Genomic DNA, 27,982 nt, shown 5'->3' on the forward strand with positions numbered 1-27,982 from the left:
CCTTTTTTTTAATACCTTGTACTACTACTACTACTACTGCCTGTGTGCGCGCTCGCACATCGCTATCTTACGATTTAACTTGGAAATGAAGATGATCAGACAAGCTGGTCATTTGGTACAGACATTAGACAGAACGGAAGACGCGGATGACGAAAATAAAAGATACCCCTCTCATCAAACTCTGTACCTTATAAACGAAATGTCATTTGCCCACTCTCTAACACACGACACTTTTCCCCCCCATAGGCATTGTGTTGTTTAAATACAAGCTTGATGCCCGCTGAAGTCGTCTATATAGGTTAGTAGTGAGGGAAGCCTTCAAACAGCTACTGCTTCTGCTGCTTCTACAACCTTGAAACATGGCCCTTTTCTCAGCCTGGAGCAACATCTTATAACCCCCTGCCATTCGCGCCGGCAATGTTCCTGTCAACAGCATGCGCGATGTGACCATCAATCAGCACACATTACAATCAAGTAGTATATTACCCTTGCGGGGGAGAAACCGTATGCACCTTACCTTAGTACTAGCTGGGCACAGCTTGTTTTATATAGGAATTTACGACTATGCACATAGGACTGCCTTACCTACTCAATTAAAATAGCCCTCCAGTTTAGGTAGTTATCTATTGAACCGCTTGATAACTGTCCAACGATATTCGTCGTAACACGACAAGATAGTAAGAAGAAAAAACATGAGATAACATCGGCGATAAATCCATGTCCCTTCCCTGGCCGCTTTTGCGTCTCTGCAGATGTGGGCAAGTTATGTATAGTAGGGATAAAAGGTAGGTGGCAGAAAGGCGGCGACACAGGTATCATGCTATGGAAGCTTCTTACAAGTTGTGCCATCCCTCAGTAAGCTGGCACCCAGCCAGAAAGAGTTGAAGAAGCAAAAAAAAAAAAACATTCCGACATGCCTCTCTTAGAACCACCCCTTGCTTTGAACTCTCACAAACGACACATTCCCATGGTGTATGTTCCAATCGTCTGCTCTGCCATAACCTCATCAACGGCATATCCCTCAATCAAACTTTGCTCTCGCCCACTTGCAAAACAAAGATCGAACGGGAGGATGAACAAAGAATTCGCAGGAAAAGGGTTTCAATAATGAAGAAAGAGAATATTAAAAATAGTCAAGCCCTTTTCCTCTCTTCCTTACCAACACCGCGCATCCCTCAAAAGGAGGACGGCAAGGTTGCGCCAACAACCCCCACCCTTGGCATTATCATTCTTTCAAAAGACATGTAATCATTCCCCTTCTCTCTCTCTCTCTCCTTTCCCTGTCTTCGTCCCTTTTGTTTGCCAAAACTCCATTGTTATACGAAACCCTTGACCCTCTAAACGCCGTTTTCAAAACAACGCCGGGTTGTTGCCAGCCACAAAGCGTGTTTTGCCCTTTTCCCTCGCTTTATCATCTTCTGCCATATCCGAGGCGTTCATTTCGTCAACGTTGGAGAACCTAAAATTCATGAAGTCGGCTTGCGTTGTAGAGTAGGGATGACGGGCACGGGCACGGGCGTCACCTTGTAAGGGACATGTCCTGTCCCTGCCGTCCCGTTCACGCCGGGTTTCGAGGGAGTGGGCGTCTGCGGTTTGTTCTGGTTCGCCATGCTCGCCCGGGCCGCCGCGAGTCGACCGCCATCGACGCTTACCCCCAGTCCCATGCCTGCGAGGCCCGAGACGCCCGACTGCAACCTGTCGGTGAACATGGCCGACCTCTCCTGCGCTGCCACGCGGGCCTTGGCCTGATCCAGTATCCGCTGCTGCTGAGCCTCGGGAATGACGGTATGATATCCGGTCAGGCCGGGGCTCTGGCCGTGGGCCCCCGTCTGACTGGAGCCGCTCGGAAATCGGTTCATCTGGCTGGCCATGGTCGGTGTCGTGGCCGAGTAACCCGGGTTCTGCTGCAGAGCAGGCGATGGACTGAACGTCTGTCGATTTGCCACTTGGGGGGACATGGTCCTGGCCGGGATCGCGGCTGGGCTATTAGCGTAGGCGCCATAGTTGGGAGGCGCCGGCGCGCCTGGCTGGTGCTGGTAACTTGGCTGGAAGGTGTATCGGGCGTTTGGTGTACCTTGCGGCGGCATCTGCCCGTAGTTTGGCCGCTGCTGGGTCGCATACTGCTGCGGCAAGCTCTGATGGCCGTATGGGGTCTGAGCTTTGGCAAGTTGGGTGGCGTACTGGTTGGGATAGCCGTTGGTGCGAGTGTACTGGTTCGGCTGCGGCGGCCTGGGCTGATGGGGAGCTGGCGGGCCCAGGTTGCGAGGCTGCTGGTAGTTGGGAGCCGGCGAAGGGCGATAGTACTGCTGAGGCTGAGGGGGCACGGCCCGGCTCGGCGTGCCGTACTGGTTCGCCGCCGCCGCGTACTGGTTGGGATACGGCACTGCGGACACGCTGGGCGTGCGTTGCGGTGGAGGTCGGACATTGGCTTGCGCTGCCTGGGCAGCTTGCTGCTGCGCTTTGATGCGAGCCTGCACCGCCGCCTCGTCTTCCTCCATCGTCCCCTTGTATTGGTCGGTGTGGACCATGATCTTTGTGCTGATGAGGAGGTCGTCCAGCTGGTCGCCGTTCAGCTTGGCCACTGCGTAGGGCGGTAACGTCTTGATGATGAGGGCCAGCTGGGCCTTGAGCATCTGGTAGGTGGCGAACTCTTCTTCCGAGGGCTGAGGACCGGCGTTGGCCAGCATGTCGCCGGTCACCGGGTCGCTGGACTGGCGGTTCTGCGAGTTGGGTAGTGTTAGGTTGCGGATGCGCTGGTAAGAGGCCAGCGTCTCGATCAGATCGCTGACCTCGTCGAGGATCTCGTCGGCCTCCTTGTCCTGCTCGTCATGCTTGGACCCCATGACGTCCTCGAGAGATGGGTCAATGACGGTGTCGTCCCAGTTGTCAATGGCGTCCTGCACGGCTGTTTCGTCCAGCTCCACAGGCTGGGCTGCGTCGACGGGGTCTGGGGTCTGGAGGTCGCCATAGTATTCCACCTCGATCATTCTCTGGAAGCTCTGCTTGCCGCTGCGCTGCCACCAGATCCGGCCGGCGACGCTGGACGGCACTACTGCAGCGGCGTCATCCTTGCACGGCGCGAACGTGGAAAAGGCCCCCCGGAACAGGGTCTCCATCTCCGACATCTCCATCTCGGAAAGGGAGGGTTTTCGACCGGCGAGACTTTGCGCGCGTTCATGCTGCTTGGTCTTGGTCTGCCACGAAGGCGTCGCCTGACTGTAGTCTAGATAGTAACCAGTGGAGAGCTTTGTGTTGAAATACGAGTTACCCCGGTACCTGGAGCCGTCGGCCAGGTGGGGATGGTAAAAGTCCAACCGGTTGCCCTTGGCCTGTGTCTTGGGCTGCTTGGGCGGTTGGAGAGGCGGGAGAGGGCGCGGCGGAGCAAACAGCTCGCCGAGAGTTTGCGTGCGGTCTTGGGTGTTGGAGGGGATGATTCGGGTGATGGACACGCCCGGCGGGAGGCTCACGTCGGACAAGTCGACATCCTTGGACAGCGGTAAGCTGGAAAACAGGCGCCTTTCCTGGGGCGCGTAGCCGACGAGCGATAGAACCGCTTCGCTCTTCTCCGACGCCGTATGCGACTCGGCCTCTCCATGTGCAGGCTCCTGCCGCGTCTTGGGGTACGCCTTTTCGCGGCGGAGGAGGTCTGTTGCTCTGTCCCAGAATTCGTTAATCTGCGCAGCTGCCTTGAGGGTCACGGCTCTCGCGCCGGAATCCGAAGAGGCCGATTCCATCTCGGATAGTGAGGATTTGACAGCGGATGAAAGGTCCGCTGCTATGTCGTCGAGGGAGGCGTAGGCGCCGGTTGCAACCTTGTCGGCGATGCTCTGTTTGCTTGGCGGGTCGACGGATTTCTGACGCTTTGCCTGGGGCTCGTCTTCAGATGCCGGCTCTGGCAGCGGTAGAGGGCGGCCGAGGATGGAGGGTCCGACGTCGAAACTGGAGGGGGGAGTTAGGTGGTCAGCTTGCGCACTCTCTTTGTGTCGTCCATCTCTCGATGCAACTCAATGACGCCGAGGGATGGAGGGGAGTAAGCCAAGCATCGCGGCACGAGGATTGAGACGGATCGGGTGCGCCACGCAGGCAATGCGTACCTTTGCAGGACCTCGAAGAAGGCCGTGACCAGCTCCTTGCCCTTTGCCGCCTCGCGGTCCGGCTTGGGTGCGTCGTCGCCATGGGGATGGGCATGGACATCGACGTCCATGGAGTCGCCGTTGCTGCTGGCGGCGCCATTGTCGCGCTTCCGCTTGCCGGCGGCAGCGAGATGGGCGCTGGGCGGGCTGCTGCTGCCGGGCATGCTGGCGCCGTTGGCATCGTCGGGCGAGGGCTGCGCCATGCTGGCTGGATGGCTCGTCGTCGAGAGGCTGCTGCTGCTGCTGCTGCTGCTGCTGCTGATGCGAGCCGCGCCCCGTCGCGATACGCGGTTGCAGAGGGCTGACTGGTGCGACTCCAAAACCTTTTCATCCAGGCCGCGCGGGCGGAGCGTCTACATGCACCAGGGCGCAGTGCAATCGAGAGGGAGGGCGCCGCGCCTGCAAATCCGCCAGCGTCTGCACTGGGAGGCGATGCTCAGGATGGGATTTTCCGCGGGTATGTTCTGCTGCAAAGGAAAAGGGCCGCTGCACGATGGAAATGCCGTTGCTGAGCCTTGCTGGGAGGGAAGAATGTGTCCTGGATCGCCAAGTACTTCCCTGGCCCGGGACCGCGCTAACGCCCGCGAGGGAAAAGTCCACAATGGCCCGCACGTGATCTCCCACGCCCCGCTGCTGCTCCTGCTGAGAAGGACTCGGGGGCTGAGCTGCACCGGAAGTGAGTTTTGACTTGACGTTGGGAGATTCGGTTTCTGAGAGTATCTTATGATGGGCATTGCGGGCATTGCAGCTGTGCCTTGTTTGGCTGCAGAGCGCGGTTGGTGTTCTCTTGTTGAAGGCAGACAAAGACGAACAGGTATCAAACTTGCATCATGCATCTATAGGTACATGGTCGAGGCGGAACGACGCCTTAGCGCCATACGGTAGATACCTACTTAGATCTTAGTAGTTGTCAGATGGCGCTCAAGAGCTTACACGCCCATGTAACCAACTTGATCATCTCAGGGACCTTGAGGTATGCTACAGCCAACTATTCCACTCACTCGAACTGCATCGGTTTGCTTTCCACTTGCAAGCACGGCCCTCGATCCTCCGTCAATTGAGTCACGTGTTTTCATTCCTCGTGAACAACTGCCCATTGAGTTCTACCTCTCACGTATTAATGCAGGGTAATGGATCCCGTCCCCATGCGAACTCGACCTGCCTACCCACCAAATTCATTCCGTGCTAATGACGGTGCTAGCAATGCGCAGAATCGCGTCTTATTACCTTAGGTAGCGCTGACCTTACATGTGATACGCGGTAGATCTGGCTGGTCATGGACGACTTGCATTATTTCGCAGCATCTAGGGTAAACACGCACCGACGGCTCGCTCCGATAGACACCCAACACTACGAGTACACATCATCAAGCAAATGACCACTTAGGTATTCATGACAGGAAGGCATCGAAAGTCAGCGCTTCACAATCAACCGAAATGAGCATCTTGCACAGGCACTAGTTCATGACATCGAATCAGATAGCGGCAGCGGACGACGGCCAGTTTCCATTATAGTTATTACATAAACGACGTTGCAATCTTGATCCAGACTCCCCCGCAATAGTAGGACTGTCTTTCCGCTCTCGAAACTGCCCAAATAACCAAAACTAGCATTCTGCAAACATACAGGCTGTGCTCTTCCTAGATACACATTCTCTCGAAGCGTCTACCTGCTTTATTTGGCCTTGGCAAGACCAACGGCGTCCTTGCCGAGATCGTAGACGGAGTAGTAGCGGCGCAAGAAGGCATCGCCAAGAATGACCAGGGGCCCCACGGGCTCGGGAAAGTCCATGCCCTGGAAGGATGAAATGCAGCTACCAGACATCTCGATGATGTAGTCGCTGGCGGGAAGGCTGTAGTTGGAGCCGGCCAGGCTGAAGGTGATGTCGGGGAGAGAATCACGCTTGGAGCAGTCAACAGTGTACTGACCGCCGAAGCCCTTCTTGGCACCAATCTCAGAGTTCAGGAGCTCGGCGAGGCCCGAGGGAAGGACGTTGAGAGAGGTGCCGGTGTCAAGGATGGCGCCGGTGTTCTCGAGCTCGGCAACCTCGTCACCGAAAGCAATGGAGTCGAGGTCCACCTCCCAGTAAGCCTTGCGGCGGAGAGGAATGTACTCGATCTTGCCCTCGTAGTGAGCATCATCGACGCCGCCAAAGACAGCCTCGGAACCCTCGTCGCTGCTTCCCAGGTAAAAAGCAAAGACGGGCTCGTCGATCAGCTTCTGCTTGACCATCTGGTAAAAGGGAGGAACAATGCCATTGACCGAAATGGTATCGTAGCCAAGGCCGAGAATGCCGTCGAAGCGGCCGAAAGCAAAGGCGAGGCCGGGCTCGCTGGTAGCCTCGGCAAAGTCCTGCCCCTTGATCTTGATGTCGCCGATTGTCACGACATCGTTGGAGATGAAGCCAGTCAAGCTACCTGATCCGTAGTGGATCTCAAAGTCGGATCCGTTCTTCTTGTACGTCGACGACGAAGACGAATCGTACGTGGAGTGCAGGAAGCAGGCGATGCTGTTGCACGACTGAGAGGGGACCCAAAGGTTAGAGCTTCCCGTGTCGAGGACAACCTTGAACGACTGAGGGGGGGTGCCGATGGTGATCTCAGAGAAGTCTATCGGACCGAGTTAGTACGCCCTGTGCTCGGTGCCTGGCAACTTTCGGACTGCGCATCACGACTCACATTGGGCATTCATGAAGTTGGTGACGGGAACCGGGTGACCGCCCTGGACCTTGGGCGGCTTGTCATTGAACATGACCTCGGCTCGGCTGGTAGGGCGGACGCCCATGTACTTCTGGCCGAGGTGCTGGACGTGGGCCTCGATGCTCGAACCCTCCTGGACGAGAAGCGACATGTCAGTGATTGCGCTGGGCCAGAGGAACGAGGGCGTGGATGAAGGTGTCGTCTTACCAGCTGCTGCTCCAGGGAGACCTTCTGCAGCTTCATCTTGTGAATGCCGGCTTGGGCGGAGCCGACAAGCGCCGCGGCGGCAAGTAACGCGCTCTTCATGTTGGGCGACGCTGAGGTGTTGATGGTGGGTTCGTTGGCAGGTGGAAGGCGATGGGATGGAGGATGAATGGGATGGGTTGATTGCTGCCAGAGGAAGAGAACTTGGAGGATGACGAAGCTAGGAGCCAGCCTCTTGTAGGTACGGAGCACGGAGGAGAGGTAGCGGGCATTAGATAAGGCGGGCGGGCGGGCGGCAGGCAGGCAGCTCAGCACGCAAAGCATGTTAAGCAGTCCGCCCGCCGAGCCACCACAGGCACTAACACCCGCCCCGAAGGGACCTTTGCCAGCGCGGTACAGGTAGCATTGGGGTCGGGTGGTCACTGGACTCGGCCTGGGCAATCAGAACAGGGCCGCCGGTTGCGTCTATTGGCCGTGCTGACGAGCCGATGACGCACCACTCCCTGCAAGGGGCGCTACCATGATGGCCGCGGAAAGTTCCCTCTGCACCCGCAATGGCTGGCAGAGGTACTTGGTGCTTTGTCCGCCGGCCATTACCCCAACTTTTGCCCAGGCCCGAGCCTAACTGCGCTGGCTGATGGGGCAACCGAGATCAACAGACGGTGGTTTGTCGCTGCCTCAGGCCGCGCTAGCAGACTGAACCTTGGATCGAACTTCGGTCCCCTGGTCGGCGCTCAAGCACGGGGTGTACTTTGCTTCAAGGTTGCCCGATTCTGCCATCACCTGACGAGGGACGGGTCAGCGGTTTGCCAGGTACTAAGGTACCGCTCACGATGCGGTGCGGACGAGGCACGAGCACCAGGTACTACTAAACATATTGCAATGGCTTTTCCCATGTTGGTAAGAGGTTTCGACCACTGCCAAGGTAGGTTTCAAGCAACTTCAGATGCTTCAGACTAACAAGCTGCATAATGAGCGTTGAACGGAGGATGGCGTGTTATATGACCAGGACGCTTGCCGGCACGAATCTGGAGCAACGGCGCTCAAAGGCCGGTCTTTTTGTGGTTGAACTGAGGTAAGGTACCTAATTTGTACTTCTCAACGCGGGATCTCTCCCTTGCGCACGATCGCGAGATCAAAATGTACCTGCGTCAATGACTCACCTCGGAGGCCGTGTCTTTGAACTGAGCAACGAAGCTTACAGTAGCCTAGCAAGGGGCATTTCTGTTCACCCATTATACATACCACCCCTTTATATGAATCAAACAATGGAAAGTGCCAATACTTGTGTTTTGAGATGTTCCAAGCGTAAGGTACGAGCGCATGTACGAAGTAGCGGTACTACTACTCGCATTGAGAGCAGGCGGCAAGGATCACGAATGTGGCAAAACGACGCTCACCGCATCATGCTTGATGGTAACGAGCAAAGGGTCGAGATGCCGCTCTGACCGTTTTGAAGGGTTGATTAAGCAGATGATGATCATTGAGAAGCTTGTTTGATACCGCTGGACGTTGCGCGTGTGTACAAGTCTGATAGGGGTCGTTATGATTGGTCTTGGTTAAAGATTTCCGAATAAGCTGTCTGTGAAGGGTCTGCAATACTGTACAGCTCGGCTCTGCGAGGAGCCATGCTTCGGCATGCCTCTAAGAAGCAGGTGCCCTCAGGAACTCCATTGTTCCATCGAGGGGAGTTGCTCGCCACTTTTCCCGAGACTCATAGGCTGGGTGTTGCTCGACATTGGAACTCTGGGTGTTCTCAAAGCTGTATCATTGATCCATATGTATAGTTTGCCGCAATAACTATAAGGGCATGTGCACCAAAGTGTAGAAGCTTGACAATACGCGAATGACCACGTACAGGTGTCAAATGGTGCCTCAATCTCAGCACAACGTCTATTCTGGAGTCTCCAGTCAATCACTCTACCACGGTTGGGAAGGTATGAAAGATATTAAAGTGAGATGACCCGTCACGTAAACTTTTCACCATGTTTGCTCTTGAATATGCATGCAAAAAGAGTTGCCGTTACTGAGGCTGGGCTGATAGCCTTAAGGGTAGGGACACACGGGTTGTACGTAAAGCAGATGGAGCGCTTGGAACTGACATCGCGAGGCCATCACCCGCCTACGACAATGATCATCCTATCATTGGGAATGCTTGATGCTAGCATCCTGGACACTCGAGTTGAGTGGTGGAATATATATATATATATATATATATATACATGATGCAAAGCTTTTGGCAGCATGGAGTTGCGGCCTAAGCTTCTGGGACTGAAGCCTTCATAGGATAGTGGATGGATCACGTCGCCCAAATATGGTCCGGCCAAGTGTAGAAAGAAGCCTGCCTGATATATACATTAATACATAGAAACGATTGTCCAGACACTGCATGCCTACTGGTCCGTCAACGATTCGCCTTTAGTATAGCACGAGGCTACGGTCCAAGCCATGTCCCGCATCATGTGCTGTTCACGCTCGCCGTCTTGCCATCACAACATAAGCTCTTTATGCAAATGAAATATCTTCATTAAGAATACCTAGCACATGCAGGCAATCGATTTCGTACGACTCACCTGTTGTTTCAAAGGGCGACCGTTCTCGGGCACGCAGAGTATGTGCGAGTGTAAGTCGGCCTACTGGCTCTTCAGACTCTCGCCAGTCATTCCACGGCATCACCCCGTCTCCTGACAAAGGCCCGGCCATGAGCCTCATGTAGCCTATTGACGGCGTGCTGCAAATCCTACAAGCGAATGAATATATCGCACTATGAAAACCGTTCGCGACGGCGCCACAAACACCACATTCACGACCGAAGCCTCGGGTTTCAACATGATCCATGACCAAGGCAACCGGGAAAAGCCCTGCTCCAAAGCGCCGAGTTCGGCCGCGCAATTGCAAAGCTTCTACCCCTTCACCGGCGGCAGATGTGAACATCGTCACGGAAGCCCCGGGACGTAAGCACGGATGATGGAGTCGACGGCATTCCTTTGTACTTTTTTTTTGCAATCCCAGCTGCCAGCACGACTCGGAGAGCATCTTGCCAGCGAGCGTGTGCCTCGAATGAACCACCACTTTGAGGAATATGACTCCGTAACTGCAGTTTCTTGAGACTATCAGACCGGGCACGGAGCAGAGGGCAAACCCTATTTAAATAGCCAAATACGTAAGGTTGGTGGTGTCCATGAATAAAGAGCCATGCAAGATAAAGCAGGGCGGAGTACAAGCACGTCCCGGTGAGGCAAATGGATGGCTTCGGAACAGGCGAGCGAGCAGAAAGTCCCCGAACTGCCTCTTCTGCCAGGCCAGGGACAGCCTGATGCCTGGCTGCTTACTCTGCACTCGGGACTTCGTACGAGATAGATAGTAACAACACTTGGGCCTTGGTAGCCACGAATCAAACGCTCAGGCCTCGTGCATAGCGTGCAAGGACGTAGCGTACCTCATCCAAGTCCACCTCGGCACGGCGAGGCTGCAGAAACAGGTTTTTCCTTTCCCCGAATGCTGTGCCACCGCTCTCCATCCCGAGGCGCACCATTTCGTACAGAAACATCTCCATCCTTGTACCTGGTTCCCAATGCACGGCACAGGGTATAATGTTCTGTAGGTAGTACTGACTACTACGAGTACGACTGGTACGCCGTACCGCTTTGTAGAACGCGATGAGAGCGAGATCTTGGCTTCAACGAGTGGATTGCCATCATCATTGCGGGAGTGCCGACCCGGGGACGGGGGATCCGCAGCCACGCCCTCTTCCAGCACAAGTAGGTATGTATTAGTAGAGCAATGTTCCAGTCTCCGGCAAAAGATTGAGTGCCCAGATCGTCCGACAAGAAGATGAGTAAATAAATATCGGACGCCACCGACAGCCGCCGCAGGTTAATTTAGCGGAGACAGACACGTGTTGGAACGCCGAGCAAGAGACGAGCCTCCCACCTCCCAATCACCGGCAGCCTGGCCCAAGCCCCGGGGCAAACATCTCGATGCTCGCCTCGCCACGGTGATGTGCAGCGGGACTCTACAAATCCGGCACGGATAGGCGACGACTTGAAGCGTCCGAGGAGCTTATCGTCGTCGCAAGTTGGCACAAAGGAGGGTCCGTCTTGTATCAGCTTGACAGCCATCGAGGACGCCAGTTCCGCAGAATGAATCAAGGCGGGAGGTACATGTACTGTACAGTACTCGCCGAGTTATGCACGTTCGGGATGGGCGAGGACATGAACTGGATAAAAACAATGACGCGACATGAAACGCGCTGCGTCTCCTGGCACGATGGAGCCCAACGGGACTCTGCCAGTTTCTTTTTCCTCGCTAGGCGCAGCGCGGATTTGTGGCCTCCTCTGCAGTGGTCGCACGACGACGCATCAGCAGCCGACTTTTGTGGCCTCTCTTTTAATATCAGTCATGCATCCAGCCGTGCCCCTGTCCAGTCCGGTCCAGTCGTATCGAGGGCGAGCGGCCGTTGGAGGGCTTGCAGAGCCCAGACCGGGCGAGTCCCCCATTCGCCTTTGCCCGGTGGTGTCGCGCGTCTCGACATGACGCAGATGCTTGTACTTGTACTTGTGCTGTACTGTAGACGGATGGATGTGACGGACAGCTTGGCCGCGTCTTCCGGCATCACACGCAGTCGAGCTGCTTGCAGCGGTACCTGCTCGTCCATCAGGGCGTCTGTTTATTCTTGGAATGTGTCTGGCTGATGGAGGGTCGCATTGTGTGGACGAGCTCTTTGATTGAGGTGGAGATGGGAAATGGGACGGAACGCCACTCGGACGCCGTCTGCAGGAGCTCGGCCAAGTACTCGCGACTCCGCCTGCTGGCCCAACTCAGGGACGCCGTTAGGGTTCATGCGCGCGTTTGGCGCTGCGGCTCTATCACGGCGCAGGCACAGCCCCCGTACCTGCTACCTCTGGCGCTGCGGAGCTCCACGCGTCCCTTGTGCCCCCAGCTTGGCACCAAGTGCTCGTACTGTACAAGCACCTATAGTACCCAGGTATTTGTAGGTACATCCTTCAGGCTGTAGCGCAGCGGTTCCCAAAGTTTTTTTCCTCCCTCTCCCGCTCGCCGTGTGTCCGTCTCGCCGTCCTGCGCTCTGCTATGCTCTGCTCTGCCCTCACTCTGGGGCCCTGCAGGGCCTAGCCTGGGAGCGGCATGGCTGGCGGGCTGCCGACGCGCTGGCCCAGCCCCAACAGGCCTGCGACATTCCAGCATGGCGGCCGCGATTGGCTGGGCGGCGCAAACGGACCAGGGGGGGCGACGCACCAGAGTTTTTAGCCAGGGGCTGGAGGAGCTCTCGCGCCAAGTCCAGGAACGCAGAGCAGCAGACAGGCATCGTTGCTGTGTGTCGATGGAGCTGCTCACCCACATGAACGAGGTACTCGCATGTCCTGCGGTACCGTGTGTGGCAGCGCTGGAGGCGACGGGTCCGAACTGCGTTGTACTGGTACCTGTACCTTGCGCCTGCGAGCGTTCATTCCCGGGACATTTCAATGTTAGGCCGCCTTGCGTCAACCTGGGTTTGATGAATGTCTGGCAGCGCATTTCGCAGCTCTGTACAGGAGATTCCACTCCGTAGCACAGGGCGCCAGACGTACAGACATTGGATGCGCGCCGACGAGTCGAGGTGGTGAACGGTTGCCAGGCACAGGCAGGGCGAGGCGTCGGCGGCCAATAAATACAAGCTCATGCGTGCCATCCGCCGCATGTTGATCTCACCTTTCGCGACGCACCCGAGGTATCGCTACCTCTGGCTGTACTGGCATCGCTCCAGGTACCCGCCCGAGTACATCCTCATACCTGCACCTCCCAGCCCGTCGCCAGTGCCCGTACCTTGACGCTGTCGCACCGCTTCGCATCCAGCCCAGCGCGGTACCGGTACCTGAGCCTGTAGGGACCTGACGCCGTGCAGCTGCCACAAGCACCTTAGGCTCTCGTCCCTGGGCCACAACCGCACCGGCCAGCACACACTAATTTCCCCTTAACCACACCAGCTGCCCTAATCCCAGCTCCCTGATGCCGCAGCACCTTCGGTACGTACCTCTGCTTCGCTGCGCGACCTCGTCCGGTACCTCCTGCTGCCTCTGCTCCTCGCTCCACTGCCCTCTCGCTGCCTCTGCCTCTGCCTCTCGCTCATCCAACCGGCCAGCCCCCCAGTCCTGCCCCCCCCAAATCTGTCGTTTCTCCTTCTCGTCTCCTCTCCCTTTCAACAAAACAAGTCACGCCTTCAGGACGCTCGTTCCAGTCCCTCCTTCTTCCCGACGACACCGACTTCCCCTTCAGCGCCTCTCGAAGCCCATCGGGTCCAAAGCAGTCAGATGCTGTCGGGCCTTGCTCAGGCATCTTGAGAAAAGCTCACTTTCCATCCGACCGGCGTCTCGTCGAGCCTCTCGTTTAGCAGTCCCGGCCTCGCTCGCCGCCGTTCACCTCCAACAAACTCATGCGAAGATCCCACCGAAGCTGGCCATCGAAATAGGACATCTCCCTTCTTAGAGCACGCAGAATCGCCTTGCAAAAAGGGCCAAAACAGAGGCGGCGCCAAACCGAACGACTCTTTGCTTCCTTTTTGCCGATTTTCTCGTTCTCTCTTCTTTATCCCTTGACCACAAAGAAAACACAAGAGACTCCCCGGCGGAGCCAGCTTGAACTTTTTCTTAGCCTTTCATTTGCCTTTGCTTGTTTCAAGTCAGCGTCCAAGCCGCGGCCTCCGCTTTGTTGGCCTCTTGATCCCCCCCCTTCCTGAATCGACGATTTCTTTCGAAACTTTCCCTCTCCATACGCTCGCTATCCCAACATGAAGTCGTCAACAATTCTTTCCGGCGCCTTGGTGGCCGCCGCCCAAGTCTACACGGCCCTTGGCGCGACTGCCGTCAGAGCTCACGAGATGAGCCACGTCATCCGAGCCAACATCCAGCTGCCATCACAACCGCCAGTGCCGAACGCCTATCGATCGCAGGGCTGTTGGAGCTCCAAAGGCAACATGACGCATGCCACCGCAGTCAAGAGCACGACCGTCTCGTCTGGTTCGTGCAACGATTACTGCAAGTCCCAAGAAATGCCGGTTTCGGGGCTGCAGGGCGATGAATGCTTTTGCGGACTTGTCTATCCTCCTCAGGGCGACCAGGTCGAGGACTCCAAATGCTCCTTTCCTTGCCCTGCGTACCCCAAGGAGGCCTGCGGTGCGATCGGTCAGCCAGGCTACTTTTCTGTTTTCAACACGGGTGTCAACATCAACCCTGATTACTACGAGCCCCCCAAGTCAACAACCTCATCGCCCTCTTCTACCACGACGTCTTCAGACTCTGAGAAGTCGTCATCCGCCGCTAGTGCTTCGGGCATTGCCAGTTCGTCTGCGGAGCCAACCCCTACAGATGGGGGAGATTCCAAGAAGAAGACCAATGTGGCCGGCATTGCCGCGGGAACTGTCGTGGGCGTCGTCGTTCTCGGTGGCCTCCTCGGAGCTGCCTTCTTCACCCTGAGACGGAGGCGAAACGCCGAAATCGAGGAAGAGCATCGCCGGAATGCTGCCGTCAACGCCTTCATCAACGGCTCCAAGCCGCCTTCTACTAGCGGTAGCATTTCGATGACCGACTCTCGCCTCGACCCCATCATGGCCCACCGCAGGCTCAGTGATGGCAGCATCGCGGACAATGAGGATTACTCTCGCCGCATCCTGAGGGTATGTCGTTGCTTCCCTAGCGCCTCGTTTGTAAGCATTTGCCCGGATTAAGCTAATCACTTTGACAGGTCACCAACGCATGAGCAAATGGCCATATATCCACTTAACGACGAGCGAATTTGCCTTTACTCAACTTACAACAATCTCCTTCAATCATGGGCATTTACGGCGTTATCGGGATGGTAGCTCATGTCCATTTGGTTGACCCCACCAAGGGCCCGATGGCCTAGCGGCGTTTTGACTTCGTTTCTTTTGACTCTCTTACTTCTGGGCGTAGGGATAGACTTTTTTGATACGGTGGGAAATGAATGAGTTTGGCCATCTCCGACATCATACCCCGGCTTCCCTACGCCGTCCACTCCTTACGTGTCCGATTGAACCTTTACAATTTAATTTTGGCGATTAGAGAGCGAGGGGTGCAACCGGCATCGGGTCCTCATCTTCACAGCTTCACTATGAAGAAAGGGGAAAGGTGCAAGGCTATCTGACAGCACGCTTCGTCTATTCAGCCTGGCGTGTTTCTTTTTCCTTTTCTTCTTCTTCTCTTTCTTCTTTTTCAAGTTTGCAATTCCCATCTACAGGAGAGTTACCTGTGTATAAACCTGTTTTGGCGCGGGGGAAAACGGCATGAGCCGAGTCGTTCGCACGATCGACGCTTCGGGTGTATGTATGAGAGGGATAAAGGCTAGGGGACGGCATCGAGAGAGACGGAGAGAGCCGGCGAGGGAGCTACAAGAGGAATAAAATATGGTTGCTACCTGTGTTGTTTACTTCCTATTTTCTTTCGGGCGATGGATCTTGGGCGGAATTGTGTATGTAGGGCTTGCGCATAGTAACCAAGCACGTCATGTCAAAGCTAGAAAGGGTTATCTATCAAGGTTGCGAGTGCTATGTAAAGCTATAGTGTGTACCTTATGATAGCTGTAAAACTTTGACAATACTCGTCCCTGGTTGATATAGCCGTGGATGAGGCTTGCGGTTGTAATACCTCATCTACCTTTTTTGCCCAACAAAGTATAATCAATATAGCAGATAAGTAGTCGGTGGGATGCAAGATCCTTTTCACTCACTGGGATTTTTGCATTTGGGCTTGTCCGTCTTGAGGGGTGGACGCTGCACCGAGGGTCACAAATTGACCTCATACCATGTAGCTACAAGTTCTGCATATATTTCTGTGGCAGAGTATTCTATGCAGCAGATTATACGCAACCATGTCCAAGGGATAATCTTGCTGAATCCGAATGAATACCAACTTCGATTCAGGATGGCATCTTTTGCACCAAGAAGCGGCGAGGCTAATCGCAGTCGCCATGGACGGTGCATCACGTGATGCCGAATTTCCCAAAGCTTCACCTGCTGCTCGGCATGTCGCGTCAAGAAAAGCTGCCCATACAGAAAATGCCCATCTCAACATCCCATTGAACCTCTCATCGCTCTCTTTTCGCGACCACGAACGATCTGCAAGGACTGCTTGAGGGCCAACGATTTGAGCTCTTGCACAGCTTTCGCTCTCTCACCTTAGGGTGCGTGGCAGCTCTCGATTCCTTTTCGCCATGGGCCCGACAACCACGCCTAGAATCCGTCGCACAGCGCAGAACACGCAGTTTACGTGAGTGTGCAAGCTGGGGTGCTTGCCTCTCCCGCTGCCATCGTTGGAGCTAACGCTATGACTGCAGCTACAACCTGTCGCGCCGGGTAAACGATGTCCAAACGTATCCCATCCAGTCTCCTCAGGGAGCTACCATCCTGATCTATGGCCACGACAACGGCATCACCTTGGTCTGGCGAGGCGGTCGGCGGTTCAAGCCTCCAAAGGAGGCGCCGCCGCAGCAGCAGACGAACAAAAAGGAGCAAAGAAACGGAGCTGCTGATGATGTGGTCATGATTATTGATTCTGACGACGACGAACCGGCCAAGTCACAAGCTCCCCAGGGCTACGTCGACAAGCCCGAATTCGAAGACACGGTCGAAAAGACCCCATACCCCGAGATTGTTCAGACACTGGACCTGGCATTCGGGACAGCTGTGCTCAAGGTCGCCGTGATGCCCCTGGTACCGTGCTCTTCAGCCGAGGCGGGCTCCAATGGGGAGCCGATCTTGGCTGAAAAGATGGTGTTTGCAGTCTCTTGCGCCACAAACGATGCCTATCTCGTCACGCTACCTCTGACGCCACCGTCACCAGAAAGCAAAGCACGGCCGGAGCTGAGAGCGGATTTGTTGGCTGGAAAAGCTGGCTCCGGTGCCTGGGGCGAATCGCTGACCCTTCTGGGCGGCCAGACGAACCACAGCGAGGGGTTGGCCATCACCATGGTCACCCCCAAATCTGCCGACTCGTCAGGCAAGGCACCCAGGGCAGTGGTGGCCGCCTTCTCAAGGCAGGCTTCGGGTGCTTTACATCTGTGGGAGATAGCACTCGACAGCAAGCCGCTTGCCCAGCGGCCCGTGGAGCCCTTTCAGAGCGAATACTTGCCTGCTCCCCTCACGAGCATCTCGTTCAATCCGACAAACACCTCCCAGCTTCTTGCGGTGTCATCGCCACATGCTGTCAGGATATATGACTTTGCGCAGTCTGTGCTGGCCCCCGAACCAGACGCCCGGGGCCCCTTTCCCTCCCAAGGCTCGTGGCTCCTCTCACTCTATCAGCCATTTGTCAAAACATCCTCTTCACGAAAACCGATATTGGACGCTGCATGGATAGCACACGGTCGGGCAGTCTTTGCTCTATTAGCGGACGGCATGTGGGGTATATGGGACATTGAAGGCGCGAAGCCACTGCAGTCGGGCGCTGCGCTGTCCAACAAATTGAAGTCGGGTGTCCAGGGGGCCGCATTGACCGCCTTCAGCGTCTCAGGATACGTTGAGGGAACTGGCTCCCTCCGCAGCGTCGCGACTCAGCAGAAGGACAAGCATGCCGGTGAATTTGCGCCCATGACGCCACATACCCGCAAACAGGCCGCCGCATCCCTGACTGGCGCTCCCGGCGTCGATCGGCTGTTCGCTGTCCACGGTGGTGTGAAAGTGATAGGGCTTCCTTACACCCCCGGCAAGGCACTCCAGGACGAAAGCCTGGCTTTATGGATAGGGGGGCTGGAGCATGTCTGCGTCATCCCGGGCGTGCTACGATTCTGGGACTCACAGCTTCGACGAGGATCCGGCGGCGGGGTTAATCTGTTCAGCGGTGCGCAACCCACCAGGATGCTGAAGCTGGTCGATCTCGCCACCGGGCTGCTAGGGGAGAGATGTTGCGGAGTTGGCCTCATACCAGGCTCGTCAAAGAACGATGAGGATGTTCCCGACGACGGCGGCCTCCCAGTGGACGTTTTGATACGTGGAGAGTCGAGGATCGTCATCGTTCGCGAGGGGGAAGACGGGCCGGGAAGGAAGATTGGCGATGTTGTCGCCAGCCGCAGCAAGCGTCTGTTTTCGCGAACTGACAAAGAAGCCATCATTGTTCATGGGAATCAGGATAGGTCGGCGAGCCTGTCTTTCAACTTGAGCACCGTCAAGCCCGGAACGCTGAGGCTGAAGCCGGCGCCCAAAGATGAACATGATGGAAACGAGGCCGGGAACGGGAACGGAGCAGGTGATAAGATGGAGGATGCGCCGACTCCGACCACTAGGTCGCGCGCCGGCTTTGGATTCGCCGATACCCTGAGCGCCGCGGCGGACGTCACGGCGGACTTTACGACTCGAGACGTGGAGGCGGAGATGCTCGATATCATGGAGATTGACCAAGCCTTGAATAACCTGGAAGACTACAGAGGCAGCGGCAGGAAGAAGGTGTTGTTCGAGGAGGACTGATTTTTTTTTTATTTCTCTAGACATTTTCAGGTGACTGATGAGAACAGGAATACCAAGCGGCATTGTCAAAAGACATTCATGAAAGGCGCCAGGATGACACAGTGTACGATACCCCCCTCCTGAACTAATAGAGGACTTAGGAACCGAGAGGCATGTGGCTTGTGCCTGGCTATGAGTTTCGCTCGCAACTCGATCTGAGGTCTGTCAGTCTATCTCGCGGTGCATGTGTTCTGTGACATTGTAACAGGTGCTCCTGAACAAGGACGCCGCCAACTTTCCGCACGGCAAGGTGGAGCGCAAGGCGAGACTCATCCTTGACTGCTCTGTATTCCGAGCGGTAGATCAACATATTTACTCGATGGCATCTACACGTGGAGGGAGAGGAAGGGAGTGTATCAAATGACCATTTGCTTCCCTGGCCTGAGTTATGCCCTGCTATCTGCTGTCCGCTCACGGCTGGCGGCTTCCTTGGGGCGGGCATTGCTCGTCTTTGAGGGGGTTCGCCGGCAGTTGATGATGGCGGGGGGCGTGTTACCTTGGCCAGGGGGTGGTGACTGTCGAGACATTTTGATGCTGATTGTGTATCTTTATGTGGAATGGATCTTTGTACGTTTGGTTTGAGTCGAACGCTGTGAATGATGTGGACTTTTTCGACATTGACAACAAGGCACCTGCAACCAATGGAAATACCAAACAAGTACCTTGGCCTCATTGCAAAATGAGCTATTGCATTTCTTTCTCTTATGCCTCTTCCTACTAACCTCATGATCACCCTGTTTGTACCTGTGACTGCTGTTGCTGGGGAGTTTTGTTGGTGTGGCCTTGTACAATACAGTACAGTAGGTAAGTAGGGACGCGCTGCCTTGGGAAAAGTGGAAACCACTTTAACACCCCAGCTGGAACTTCGCGAAGGGTCGCGTCATTCACTTTTTTGCGGCGCGTCGCTCAACCAGCTGTCAGCCCACCTCTCGCTGTCTTTTCTGCTCCAGGACCTCCAGGCAGCCACGTAATCTCGCCTGACATCAGAAGATTCCAAGACTCTCCATGTTAATCCATTGATTCACCGAAGCTTCACTCTACATCTTTTTTTCCCCCCTTCCCTTTCTATAAGTTGATCGCGGACAGCTTGGGTGTAGCATCGTTGCGTCGCCGTCATGGGTATCAAGCAGCTATTCCAGATTGTCAAGGAGGAGGCGCCGGACGCCATCAAGGAGGGCGAGATCAAGAACCAGTTCGGGCGAAAAGTCGCCATTGTGCGTTTTCCGATCCAATCCGCCGCAGAGCTTCCATCATGGCCCGGGGGGGCGTCAAGTTGCTAATGAACTTTTGCTCCAGGACGCCTCCATGAGCATCTACAGCTTCCTGATCGCCGTCCGATCCGACGGCCAGCAGCTCATGAACGACAGCGGCGAGACGACGTCGCACCTGATGGGCATGTTCTACCGCACGCTGCGCATGGTGGACAACGGCATCAAGCCGCTCTACGTCTTTGACGGCGCGCCGCCCAAGCTCAAGTCGGGCGAGCTGGCGAAGCGCTTCCAGCGCAAGCAGGAGGCCAGCGAGGGCCTCGAGGAGGCCAAGGAGACGGGCACGGCCGAGGACGTCGAGAAGTTCTCCCGGCGGACGGTCCGGGTCACGCGCGAGCACAACGCCGAGTGCCAGCGCCTGCTCAAGCTCATGGGCATCCCGTACATCATCGCGCCGACCGAGGCCGAGGCGCAGTGCGCGGTGCTGGCGAGGGCCGGCAAGGTGTACGCCGCTGCGAGCGAGGACATGGACACGCTGTGCTTCAACACGCCGATTCTGCTGCGCCATCTTACTTTCAGCGAGCAGAGGAAGGAGCCCATCCAGGAGATTCGACTGGACAGGGTGCTGGAGGGGTTGAACATGGATCGGGAACAGGTAAGCAGAATACATGGCTGGGAAATTCACACGTCGTTTTTGGATGAATTTTGTGCGGGCTCTAACACTGCCTCCTACATAGTTTGTCGATCTCTGCATTCTGCTCGGCTGCGATTACCTCGACCCAATCCCCAAGGTTGGGCCTACGACTGCTCTGAAGCTGATTCGAGAACACGGCACCCTGGAAAAGGTTGTCGAGGCGATCGAGAAAGACCCCAAGAAGAAGTACACCCTGCCCGAGGACTGGCCTTACAAGGACGCGCGGGAGCTCTTCTTCCACCCGGACGTGCGCCAGGCGGACGATCCGCTGTGCGACTTCAAGTGGGACAAGCCCGACATTGACGGGCTGGTGCAGTTCCTCGTCACCGAGAAGGGCTTCTCCGAGGACCGCGTCCGCAGCGGAGGCGCGCGGCTGGAGAAGAACCTCAAGAACTCGCAGCAGGCGCGTCTGGAAGGCTTCTTCAAGCCCGTGCCCAAGACGGAGGCGGAGAAGGTTGCGCACAAGCGCAAGCTGGAGGAGAAGAATGAGGAGAAGAAGAAGAAGCTCAAGCAGGAGAAGAAGGAGAAGGCTGCGGCCAAGGCGAAGCCTCGCGGCGGCGCGTGATCCGACATTGGTCTGCGGGATCATCCTACTCGGGGGTGGATATGGGCCGAGTGCCTGGTATTGATATTGACCTGAAGATTTAGGGGGGCACATGTACACGGTTCGGCTTGCTTTGAAGGCATCATGGACGGAGTTTTTGGCGCGCAGGGAAGGGGATACTACGATTTGTCTTGCTACGGTATCGAGACACGAGTGATGTTCTACGGAGCAAATGAGCTTTTGAAATGACACGATTTGAAAACAAAGTGATACGGAGCCAGGATAAGTCGGGGAGACTTGGTGCCTTGATGACCTTTGCGATTGAACAAACACCAGATGAATTTGTTCGCAATGCCGCGAAACTCTACGTCAGATACTATACAAGTAAAGTCATCTGCAAGTTTCTCGTTCTGGGATGCAATTTTGTGCACAAGTGCATTTGTTTCGCCGTACGCCAGGAACAAACAGCTTTCCCCGACATTTAGCCAGTAATGCTCATGTGTGGAGAAGAGAATACCGAGAAAGAATGGCAGGTTCCTGACTCCGAACATGTGGGAAGCATCCAATACAAACAAAAGATATTACTCCGTACAGGAACAGGAGACGGGGAGCAATGGGGGCGGGCGTAGGATAGATGGAGGGGAGACCAGACAAGGGGGGGGGACTGTGGAGGTTTGTACCTCGGCATCTTTTTTTTTCTTTGGGGGTTTCGTTCCGCGGCAGTTGTCGGGGGTGGTCGGCATGACATCAGCGATTTCTCTTCCCTTTTCAATATTGGGGCGCTTGATTCAACATTTGACACATGACAGGATACAAAGGATGGCGGTTAGTCGGTACAGTGTCAGGACGGAAAGCCTGCTTGCATCAGGCAATAATATGTACGGGGTGATTCGAGGACGAGGGTTTGGCTTTCAATGGCGTCGTGTCTGGTGCATTAGCATTCGACGGACCGGGATAGGCTCGTCCTTTGTCGGCACAGTACTTGTAGCATTCTGTGGAGTTTGGAGATGGGTGCCGGTCCCCTTTTTGTGGGGGAATGGCCGTGCGGACCTTTCCATGGCTTGCAGCTTTTGGGGGGGAAGAGAGTGCTGTAGGAAGACGTAGCAAGGCCACCGATCTGTCTTCTATTTGCAGGCCAACCATTATTACCTATCTAGGTAGGCTTGCCTATTTGGTGGCTAGCTGAAAAATAGTCGTAGAGATGCCACATGTTGACGGCTCGCATGCGTGGTGGAGGGAACATCCCGAGCCAGCAGCCTTGATCCTTCGAGGCCGAGCATGTGATTGACGATTTGCCGATGGGAATTTATGGGGGCGCGCGCACGCAGTTGTCTCGTCACTTGTCCCTTTCAGCTTCTTCTTTTTCTTCTACTCGTTGCTTCTTCACTCGTCTCGTCTCTTCGACTCCGTTTCCTTCTGATTTCTCACTGAATCGCACTCTTGATCGGAGCACTGTTGATTTGACGAGTTGATACCCATTCCACCAGCCATGGCCAAGGTCTTCACAGCCGGCGACGTTGCGTCGCATAACAAGCCCGACAGCTTGTACATTACCATTGACGGCGACGTCTACGATCTGACCAAGTTCCAGGACGACCACCCTGGTGCGCGCATATTCCCCCTTCCTCTGTTCTGCTGCATGTACGGCGACCGTGCTAACCGTTGGATTGCGTGGCAGGCGGCAAAAAGATCCTGCAGCGCGTCGCCGGCAAGGACGCCTCCAAGCAGTTCTGGAAATACCACAACGAGGGCATCCTCAAGAAGTACAAGGCCAAGCTGCAGGTCGGCTCGCTCGACACCAAGCCCAAGGAGGAGCCCAAGCCCGCGCCGGCTCCCGCGCCTGCTCCCAAGGCTCCCGCGAAGGCCGTCGTCAAGGCCTCCAGCAGCAGCAGCAGCAGCAGCAGCAGCAGCGAGGCCGAGTCGGAGCCCCTGGAGGCCTTTGGCGACCAGATCCCCTTTGGCGACCCCAGCTGGTACCAAAACTACCACTCGCCGTACTTCAACGAGTCGCACGTGGCCCTGCGCGCCGAGCTGCGCCAGTGGATCGAGAGCGACATCGAGCCGTACGTGACGGAGTGGGACGAGGCCAAGCGGGTGCCCGAGGAGATCTACCAGGAGATGGGCCGCCGGGGCTACCTGGCCGGGCTGCTGGGCATCAAGTACCCGACCGAGTACGTGCCGTCGGGCATCCAGTCGGTGCCGCCCGAGCAGTGGGACCTGTTCCACGAGATGATCATCACCGACGAGCTGTCGCGGACGGGCTCGGGCGGCCTCGTCTGGAACCTCATCGGCGGCTTCGGCATCGGCGGGCCGCCGCTCTTCAAGTTCGGCTCCAAGGCGCTCAAGGACCGCATCGCGCCGGGGATCCTGCGCGGCGAGAAGCGCATCTGCCTGGCCATCACGGAGCCCGACGCCGGCTCCGACGTGGCCAACCTGACGTGCGAGGCCAAGCTGAGCGACGACGGCAAGCACTTCATCGTCAACGGCGAGAAGAAGTGGATCACCAACGGCGTCTGGGCCGACTACTTCACCACCGCCGTGCGCACGGGCGGGCCCGGCATGAACGGCGTCTCGCTGCTGCTGATTGAGCGCGGGCCGGGCGTCACCACGCGGCGCATGGACTGCCAGGGCGTGTGGTCGTCTGGCACCACGTACATTACCTTTGAGGACGTCAAGGTGCCTGTTGAGAACCTGCTTGGCAAGCAGAACCAGGGCTTCCGGGGTAAGGATATAGCTCCGCCTCCCTATGATACACTTCAGGGCGGGGAAGGCATGATCAATCTCTCAAGATGTGACACAGCTGGGCTGACACGCAAAATCTAGTCATCATGACCAACTTCAACCACGAGCGCATGGGCATCATCATCCAGTCCATCCGCTTCGCCCGCGTCTGCTACGAGGAGTCGGTCAAGTACGCCAACAAGCGGCGCACCTTTGGCAAGAAGCTGATTGAGCACCCGGTGATCCGGATGAAGCTGGCGCACATGGCGCGGCAGATTGAGGCGTCGTACAGCTGGCTCGAGAGCCTCGTCTACCAGTGCGAGAAGATGGGCGAGACGGAGGCGATGCTGCGGCTGGGCGGGCCCATTGCCGGCCTCAAGGCGCAGTCGACCATTACCTTTGAGTTTTGCGCGCGCGAGGCCAGCCAGATCTTTGGCGGCTTGTCGTACTCGCGCGGCGGGCAGGGAGGAAAGGTCGAGAGGCTGTACAGGGACGTGAGGGCGTATGCGATCCCGGGCGGCTCGGAGGAGATTATGCTGGATTTGAGCATGAGGCAGAGCTTGCGGGTTGCGAAGGCGATGGGGATGAAGCTGTGAGGAGGAAGGATTGGGTGTGGTTTGGTGTATGGGTCTGCGTCTGTAGTGGTGATTTAGGACAAACCACCTATAGATTGAACGATTACAACTTGCATGTAAAGTTTATTATCTCTACCTAGTAGTAGTAGGCACTCGCTATAGCATAATAGCAAGCTATAACCCTCTGCTAAATCTAGTATATATCCTATTCTAGCTATTCTTTCTATTACTATTATTTTCTTTACTACTCTATGCTATTTCCTCTATTATCGCTATTCTCTATACTACTGCTATTTCTTTCTCTTCTATAGCTGCTACTTCTTATACTATCTACTACCTCCTTCTACTATAGCCAAGGAAAGGTACCTTGGGTAGGTGAATAGAGAACTGGGTACTAGTAGAGCCTTCCCCCCCTTATTGCCGTCTGGGGTGCAGATGCAGCTCAGGGACAGAACAGTCGGATCAACAGGGCAGCATCAATACATCCGCCGCCAGCTCTTAATCAGTAGGTAAGGCATGCATGCACTCGTCCAGAAGACCTGAGAGAACAACAAGACGGCTCAAACCCCACGTCTGCATCATCCCATCGCCTCCATCACATGTCTCACGCACGCATCTCCTGATTGCGCTTCAAGCGGCGACGCTTTGGCTAGTACCTACCTAGGTATTGCCGGTGAGTGATACCTTGGAACCTCAGCTCCCAGTACTCCGTACATATACCTGCAAGGTAAGTAAGTAGGTACCTTATCGTGCAATTCCTGGGCGAGCACAGACAGCCCCGCCGGCACGTGACCCCACCAGAACGGCGGCGGCTGAGATTGAAGTGCGGCGAGTTGCAACTTCATTCTGCCGTTTGGGCTTCTTTCTCACAAACTCCCTCTTTCCCAGCGCCCCCAGACGACCATCACGATCTCACCCAACTTCTCTGCCTCTCTCCCTCCCTCTCTCTCCATCTGCCTCTGTCTCTGCCTCTCTTCTCTCTCCCCATCTCCTCGACACAGACACGACGCCGACCTCGCAAACCGCCCATCAGCTTGCGTCTTCGTTCCAGCGCTCTGCGACTTCCCTCTCGTTTGACTGACTCTTCCCAACCCCCCCTGTGGACTCTGCATCGCGAAACCAGCCAAGCATGGCCGACCGACTAGCAGACCAATTGCAATCCTCCCACCTGAGGTACCACTTCTGGCCCCCCTCGTTCCCCCCTCACCGGCGGCAAGGAGCACGCCCCTCGGCCGCTGTGTTTGACTCGTTTGCTGATTCTGTTGCCGATGCTAGCGATGGCGTTCCTCCGCGAAATGAAGACTGGAAACAAAACCTGAACATTCCCGCCAAGGATAACAGACAACAGACGGAGGTTTGTTCCTCTTCTATCGTCGCCCCGACGAACCACTGCTTGGACTTGGACGGGTGGCTGACGCTGTGCTGCAAATAGGACGTTACAAAGACCAAGGGTCTCGAATTCGAGAATTTTGCGTTGAAACGAGACCTACTTATGGGAATCTTCGAGGCAGGTTTCGAAAAGCCGTCACCCATCCAGGAGGAAGCCATCCCGGTAGCATTAACCGGTCGGGACATCCTGGCCAGAGCCAAGAACGGCACGGGCAAAACCGCAGCGTTTGTCATCCCTGCTCTGGAACGCATCAACCCCAAAATCTCAAAGATCCAATGCCTCATTCTCGTCCCCACACGGGAGCTGGCGATGCAGACGTCACAAGTCTGCAAGACGTTGGGCAAGCACCTGGGCGTCAACGTCATGGTCACAACTGGTGGTACTGGTCTGCGAGACGACATTCTCCGTCTTCAGGAGCCCGTCCATATCGTGGTCGGCACTCCCGGCAGAATCCTGGATCTCGCAGGAAAGAACGTTGCCGATCTCAGCGAATGCCCCATGTTCATCATGGACGAGGCCGACAAGCTTCTCTCGGTCGAGTTCACGCCCGTCATTGAGCAGTTGCTCCAATTCCACCCCAAGGACCGACAGGTCATGCTCTTCTCCGCCACCTTCCCCCTCTCGGTCAAGGACTTCTCCGATAAAAACATGACCAGCCCTTACGAAATCAACCTCATGGACGAACTCACCCTGCGGGGTATCACCCAATACTACGCCTTTGTCGAAGAAAAGCAGAAGGTCCACTGCTTGAACACGCTCTTCTCCAAGCTGCAAATCAACCAGTCCATCATCTTTTGCAACTCGACCAACCGGGTCGAGCTGCTGGCTAAGAAGATTACAGAACTCGGCTACTCATGCTTTTACAGCCATGCTAGGATGCAGCAGCATGCCCGAAATCGAGTCTTCCACGACTTCCGCAACGGCGTATGCCGGAATCTCGTCTGCTCAGATCTTCTCACCCGAGGCATTGACATCCAGGCCGTCAACGTTGTCATCAACTTTGACTTTCCCAAGAATGCCGAAACCTATCTCCATCGAATCGGTCGCTCTGGTCGGTTTGGTCACCTGGGCCTGGCCATCAATCTGATCAACTGGGACGACCGCTTCAACCTCTACAACATCGAACGGGATCTCGGCACCGAGATCCAACCTATTCCCGCCAGCATCGACAAGAGCCTTTACGTCTACGAAAACCCCGAATCCATTCCTCGGCCCATCTCCAATGCTCCAAAGGGTGCCTTGCCTCAGCAGCAGTCATTTCCCGTCCAGGTCCCCGCCCTGACCCAGACGGCTCACAACCAGCATCAGCAGCCGCAGCAGGCCCAAGGAAACTGGCAGCCTCTGAATGGCCAGCAGAATGCCAATTCCCAATACAACGGAAGCCGGGGCCGGGGCGGCCGTGGCCGTGGATACCGGGGCCGCGGAGGAGGCAACGGCAGCGGCAGCAACGGTGGTCGAGGCCGTGGCCAGCCACCGCGGGATCCTCCATCTTAACCTACTAAATCAGAAAAAGACCCTTGCTCTTCAGGAGGATGTGAAGGGGTGTGGTGGTTGTCGAAGTTGAAGGGATAAAAAACTTGGAAAAAATAAAAAAAAAAAATTGGGAGAGGAACTGGACAAGCTTGGTTGGTAGAACTTGTAGACTAGGCAAGGCAATTCTAACAGTTTCTCTCTCATCTTGCAGTGTCTAGGCAGTACGCTTCATGTGACCGTCTCATGGACTGTGAACAAGCCCGGCTACTGCTGCTGCGACTGCGATTACATCCCCATGGCTGAGATAGCTAGGTAGGGGAAAGTCTTTTCACAATATCCAGTTAGAGACAGATGTGAGAACTACCTACCTAGTCCTCACTGAGATATATACTACTCATGTGTATAAGGTAGGTAGGTACCTACTACCTATACATAAGTGCCTTGATATGTTTACTTGGGTGTAACTTTAGGAGAAGGGATAGCAGAGTATAATAATAGCGGAGAATAAGAAGAAGGGCAGAAATCATAATGATAGCCAAGAGTAAGGACAGTACTAGTATTACTAGCAGAGTGTAGGAATAGTAGTAGTAGAATAAAAAGCAGCAGGAATAATATATAATAGTTGGAAAAAGTAACAATATTATAAAAGTAACTGTTCACCAGCAGAGGATGCTTGGATCCTTTAAAGATAAGGTGCTTATTTGCTTCTCTCTTAATGATACATATATCCTACTTCCCCTTTAACCTATTCATGTAGCCCTGTGGGAAAAGGTAGGCTGTGCTTTCTAAACATACTTGTCTGCTACATGTGCGACTCCCTAGAGTAAAAAAC

General features: G+C 55.6%; 8 protein-coding genes across 8 annotated transcripts; 6 read left to right on the plus strand and 2 right to left on the minus strand.

Annotated features, from left to right (window-relative positions):
• Positions 1-1,466: 1,466 nt before the first annotated feature.
• On the minus strand, positions 1,467-4,336 carry CCMA1212_000188 (uncharacterized protein; the record flags this gene model as incomplete). The annotated part of the gene is made up of 2 exons (XM_073697669.1): positions 1,467-3,939; positions 4,095-4,336. The coding sequence occupies 2 exons, from the start codon at positions 4,334-4,336 to the stop codon at positions 1,467-1,469; spliced, it is 2,715 nt and encodes a 904-aa protein (XP_073563890.1).
• Positions 4,337-5,807: 1,471 nt separating this feature from the next.
• CCMA1212_000189 (uncharacterized protein) lies at positions 5,808-7,138 on the minus strand (the record flags this gene model as incomplete). The annotated part of the gene is made up of 3 exons (XM_073697670.1): positions 5,808-6,742; positions 6,812-6,965; positions 7,040-7,138. 3 exons carry the CDS (start codon positions 7,136-7,138, stop codon positions 5,808-5,810), a joined length of 1,188 nt encoding a protein of 395 aa, XP_073563889.1.
• Positions 7,139-12,239: 5,101 nt separating this feature from the next.
• CCMA1212_000190 (uncharacterized protein) lies at positions 12,240-13,424 on the plus strand (the record flags this gene model as incomplete). The annotated part of the gene is made up of 2 exons (XM_073697671.1): positions 12,240-12,427; positions 13,052-13,424. 2 exons carry the CDS (start codon positions 12,240-12,242, stop codon positions 13,422-13,424), a joined length of 561 nt encoding a protein of 186 aa, XP_073563240.1.
• A 396-nt stretch (positions 13,425-13,820) lies between these two features.
• CCMA1212_000192 (uncharacterized protein) lies at positions 13,821-14,756 on the plus strand (the record flags this gene model as incomplete). Its single annotated transcript, XM_073697672.1, has 1 exon — positions 13,821-14,756. One exon carries the CDS (start codon positions 13,821-13,823, stop codon positions 14,754-14,756), a length of 936 nt encoding a protein of 311 aa, XP_073563238.1.
• A 1,502-nt stretch (positions 14,757-16,258) lies between these two features.
• On the plus strand, positions 16,259-18,506 carry CCMA1212_000193 (Nucleoporin NUP37; the record flags this gene model as incomplete). The annotated part of the gene is made up of 2 exons (XM_073697673.1): positions 16,259-16,314; positions 16,382-18,506. 2 exons carry the CDS (start codon positions 16,259-16,261, stop codon positions 18,504-18,506), a joined length of 2,181 nt encoding a protein of 726 aa, XP_073563239.1.
• Positions 18,507-19,660: 1,154 nt separating this feature from the next.
• CCMA1212_000194 (Flap endonuclease 1) lies at positions 19,661-21,012 on the plus strand (the record flags this gene model as incomplete). Its single annotated transcript, XM_073697674.1, has 3 exons — positions 19,661-19,759; positions 19,842-20,408; positions 20,491-21,012. The coding sequence occupies 3 exons, from the start codon at positions 19,661-19,663 to the stop codon at positions 21,010-21,012; spliced, it is 1,188 nt and encodes a 395-aa protein (XP_073563243.1).
• A 1,468-nt stretch (positions 21,013-22,480) lies between these two features.
• On the plus strand, positions 22,481-24,308 carry CCMA1212_000195 (Glutaryl-CoA dehydrogenase; the record flags this gene model as incomplete). Its single annotated transcript, XM_073697675.1, has 3 exons — positions 22,481-22,595; positions 22,670-23,713; positions 23,815-24,308. 3 exons carry the CDS (start codon positions 22,481-22,483, stop codon positions 24,306-24,308), a joined length of 1,653 nt encoding a protein of 550 aa, XP_073563244.1.
• Positions 24,309-25,416: 1,108 nt separating this feature from the next.
• On the plus strand, positions 25,417-27,171 carry CCMA1212_000196 (ATP-dependent RNA helicase DHH1; the record flags this gene model as incomplete). The annotated part of the gene is made up of 2 exons (XM_073697676.1): positions 25,417-25,641; positions 25,720-27,171. The coding sequence occupies 2 exons, from the start codon at positions 25,417-25,419 to the stop codon at positions 27,169-27,171; spliced, it is 1,677 nt and encodes a 558-aa protein (XP_073563241.1).
• Between the last annotated feature and the right edge of the window lie 811 nt (positions 27,172-27,982).

This window comes from Trichoderma ghanense, assembly GCF_004382785.1.
Source record: "Trichoderma ghanense strain CCMA-1212 chromosome Unknown scaffold_0, whole genome shotgun sequence".
NCBI classification, from domain to species: domain Eukaryota; kingdom Fungi; phylum Ascomycota; class Sordariomycetes; order Hypocreales; family Hypocreaceae; genus Trichoderma; species Trichoderma ghanense.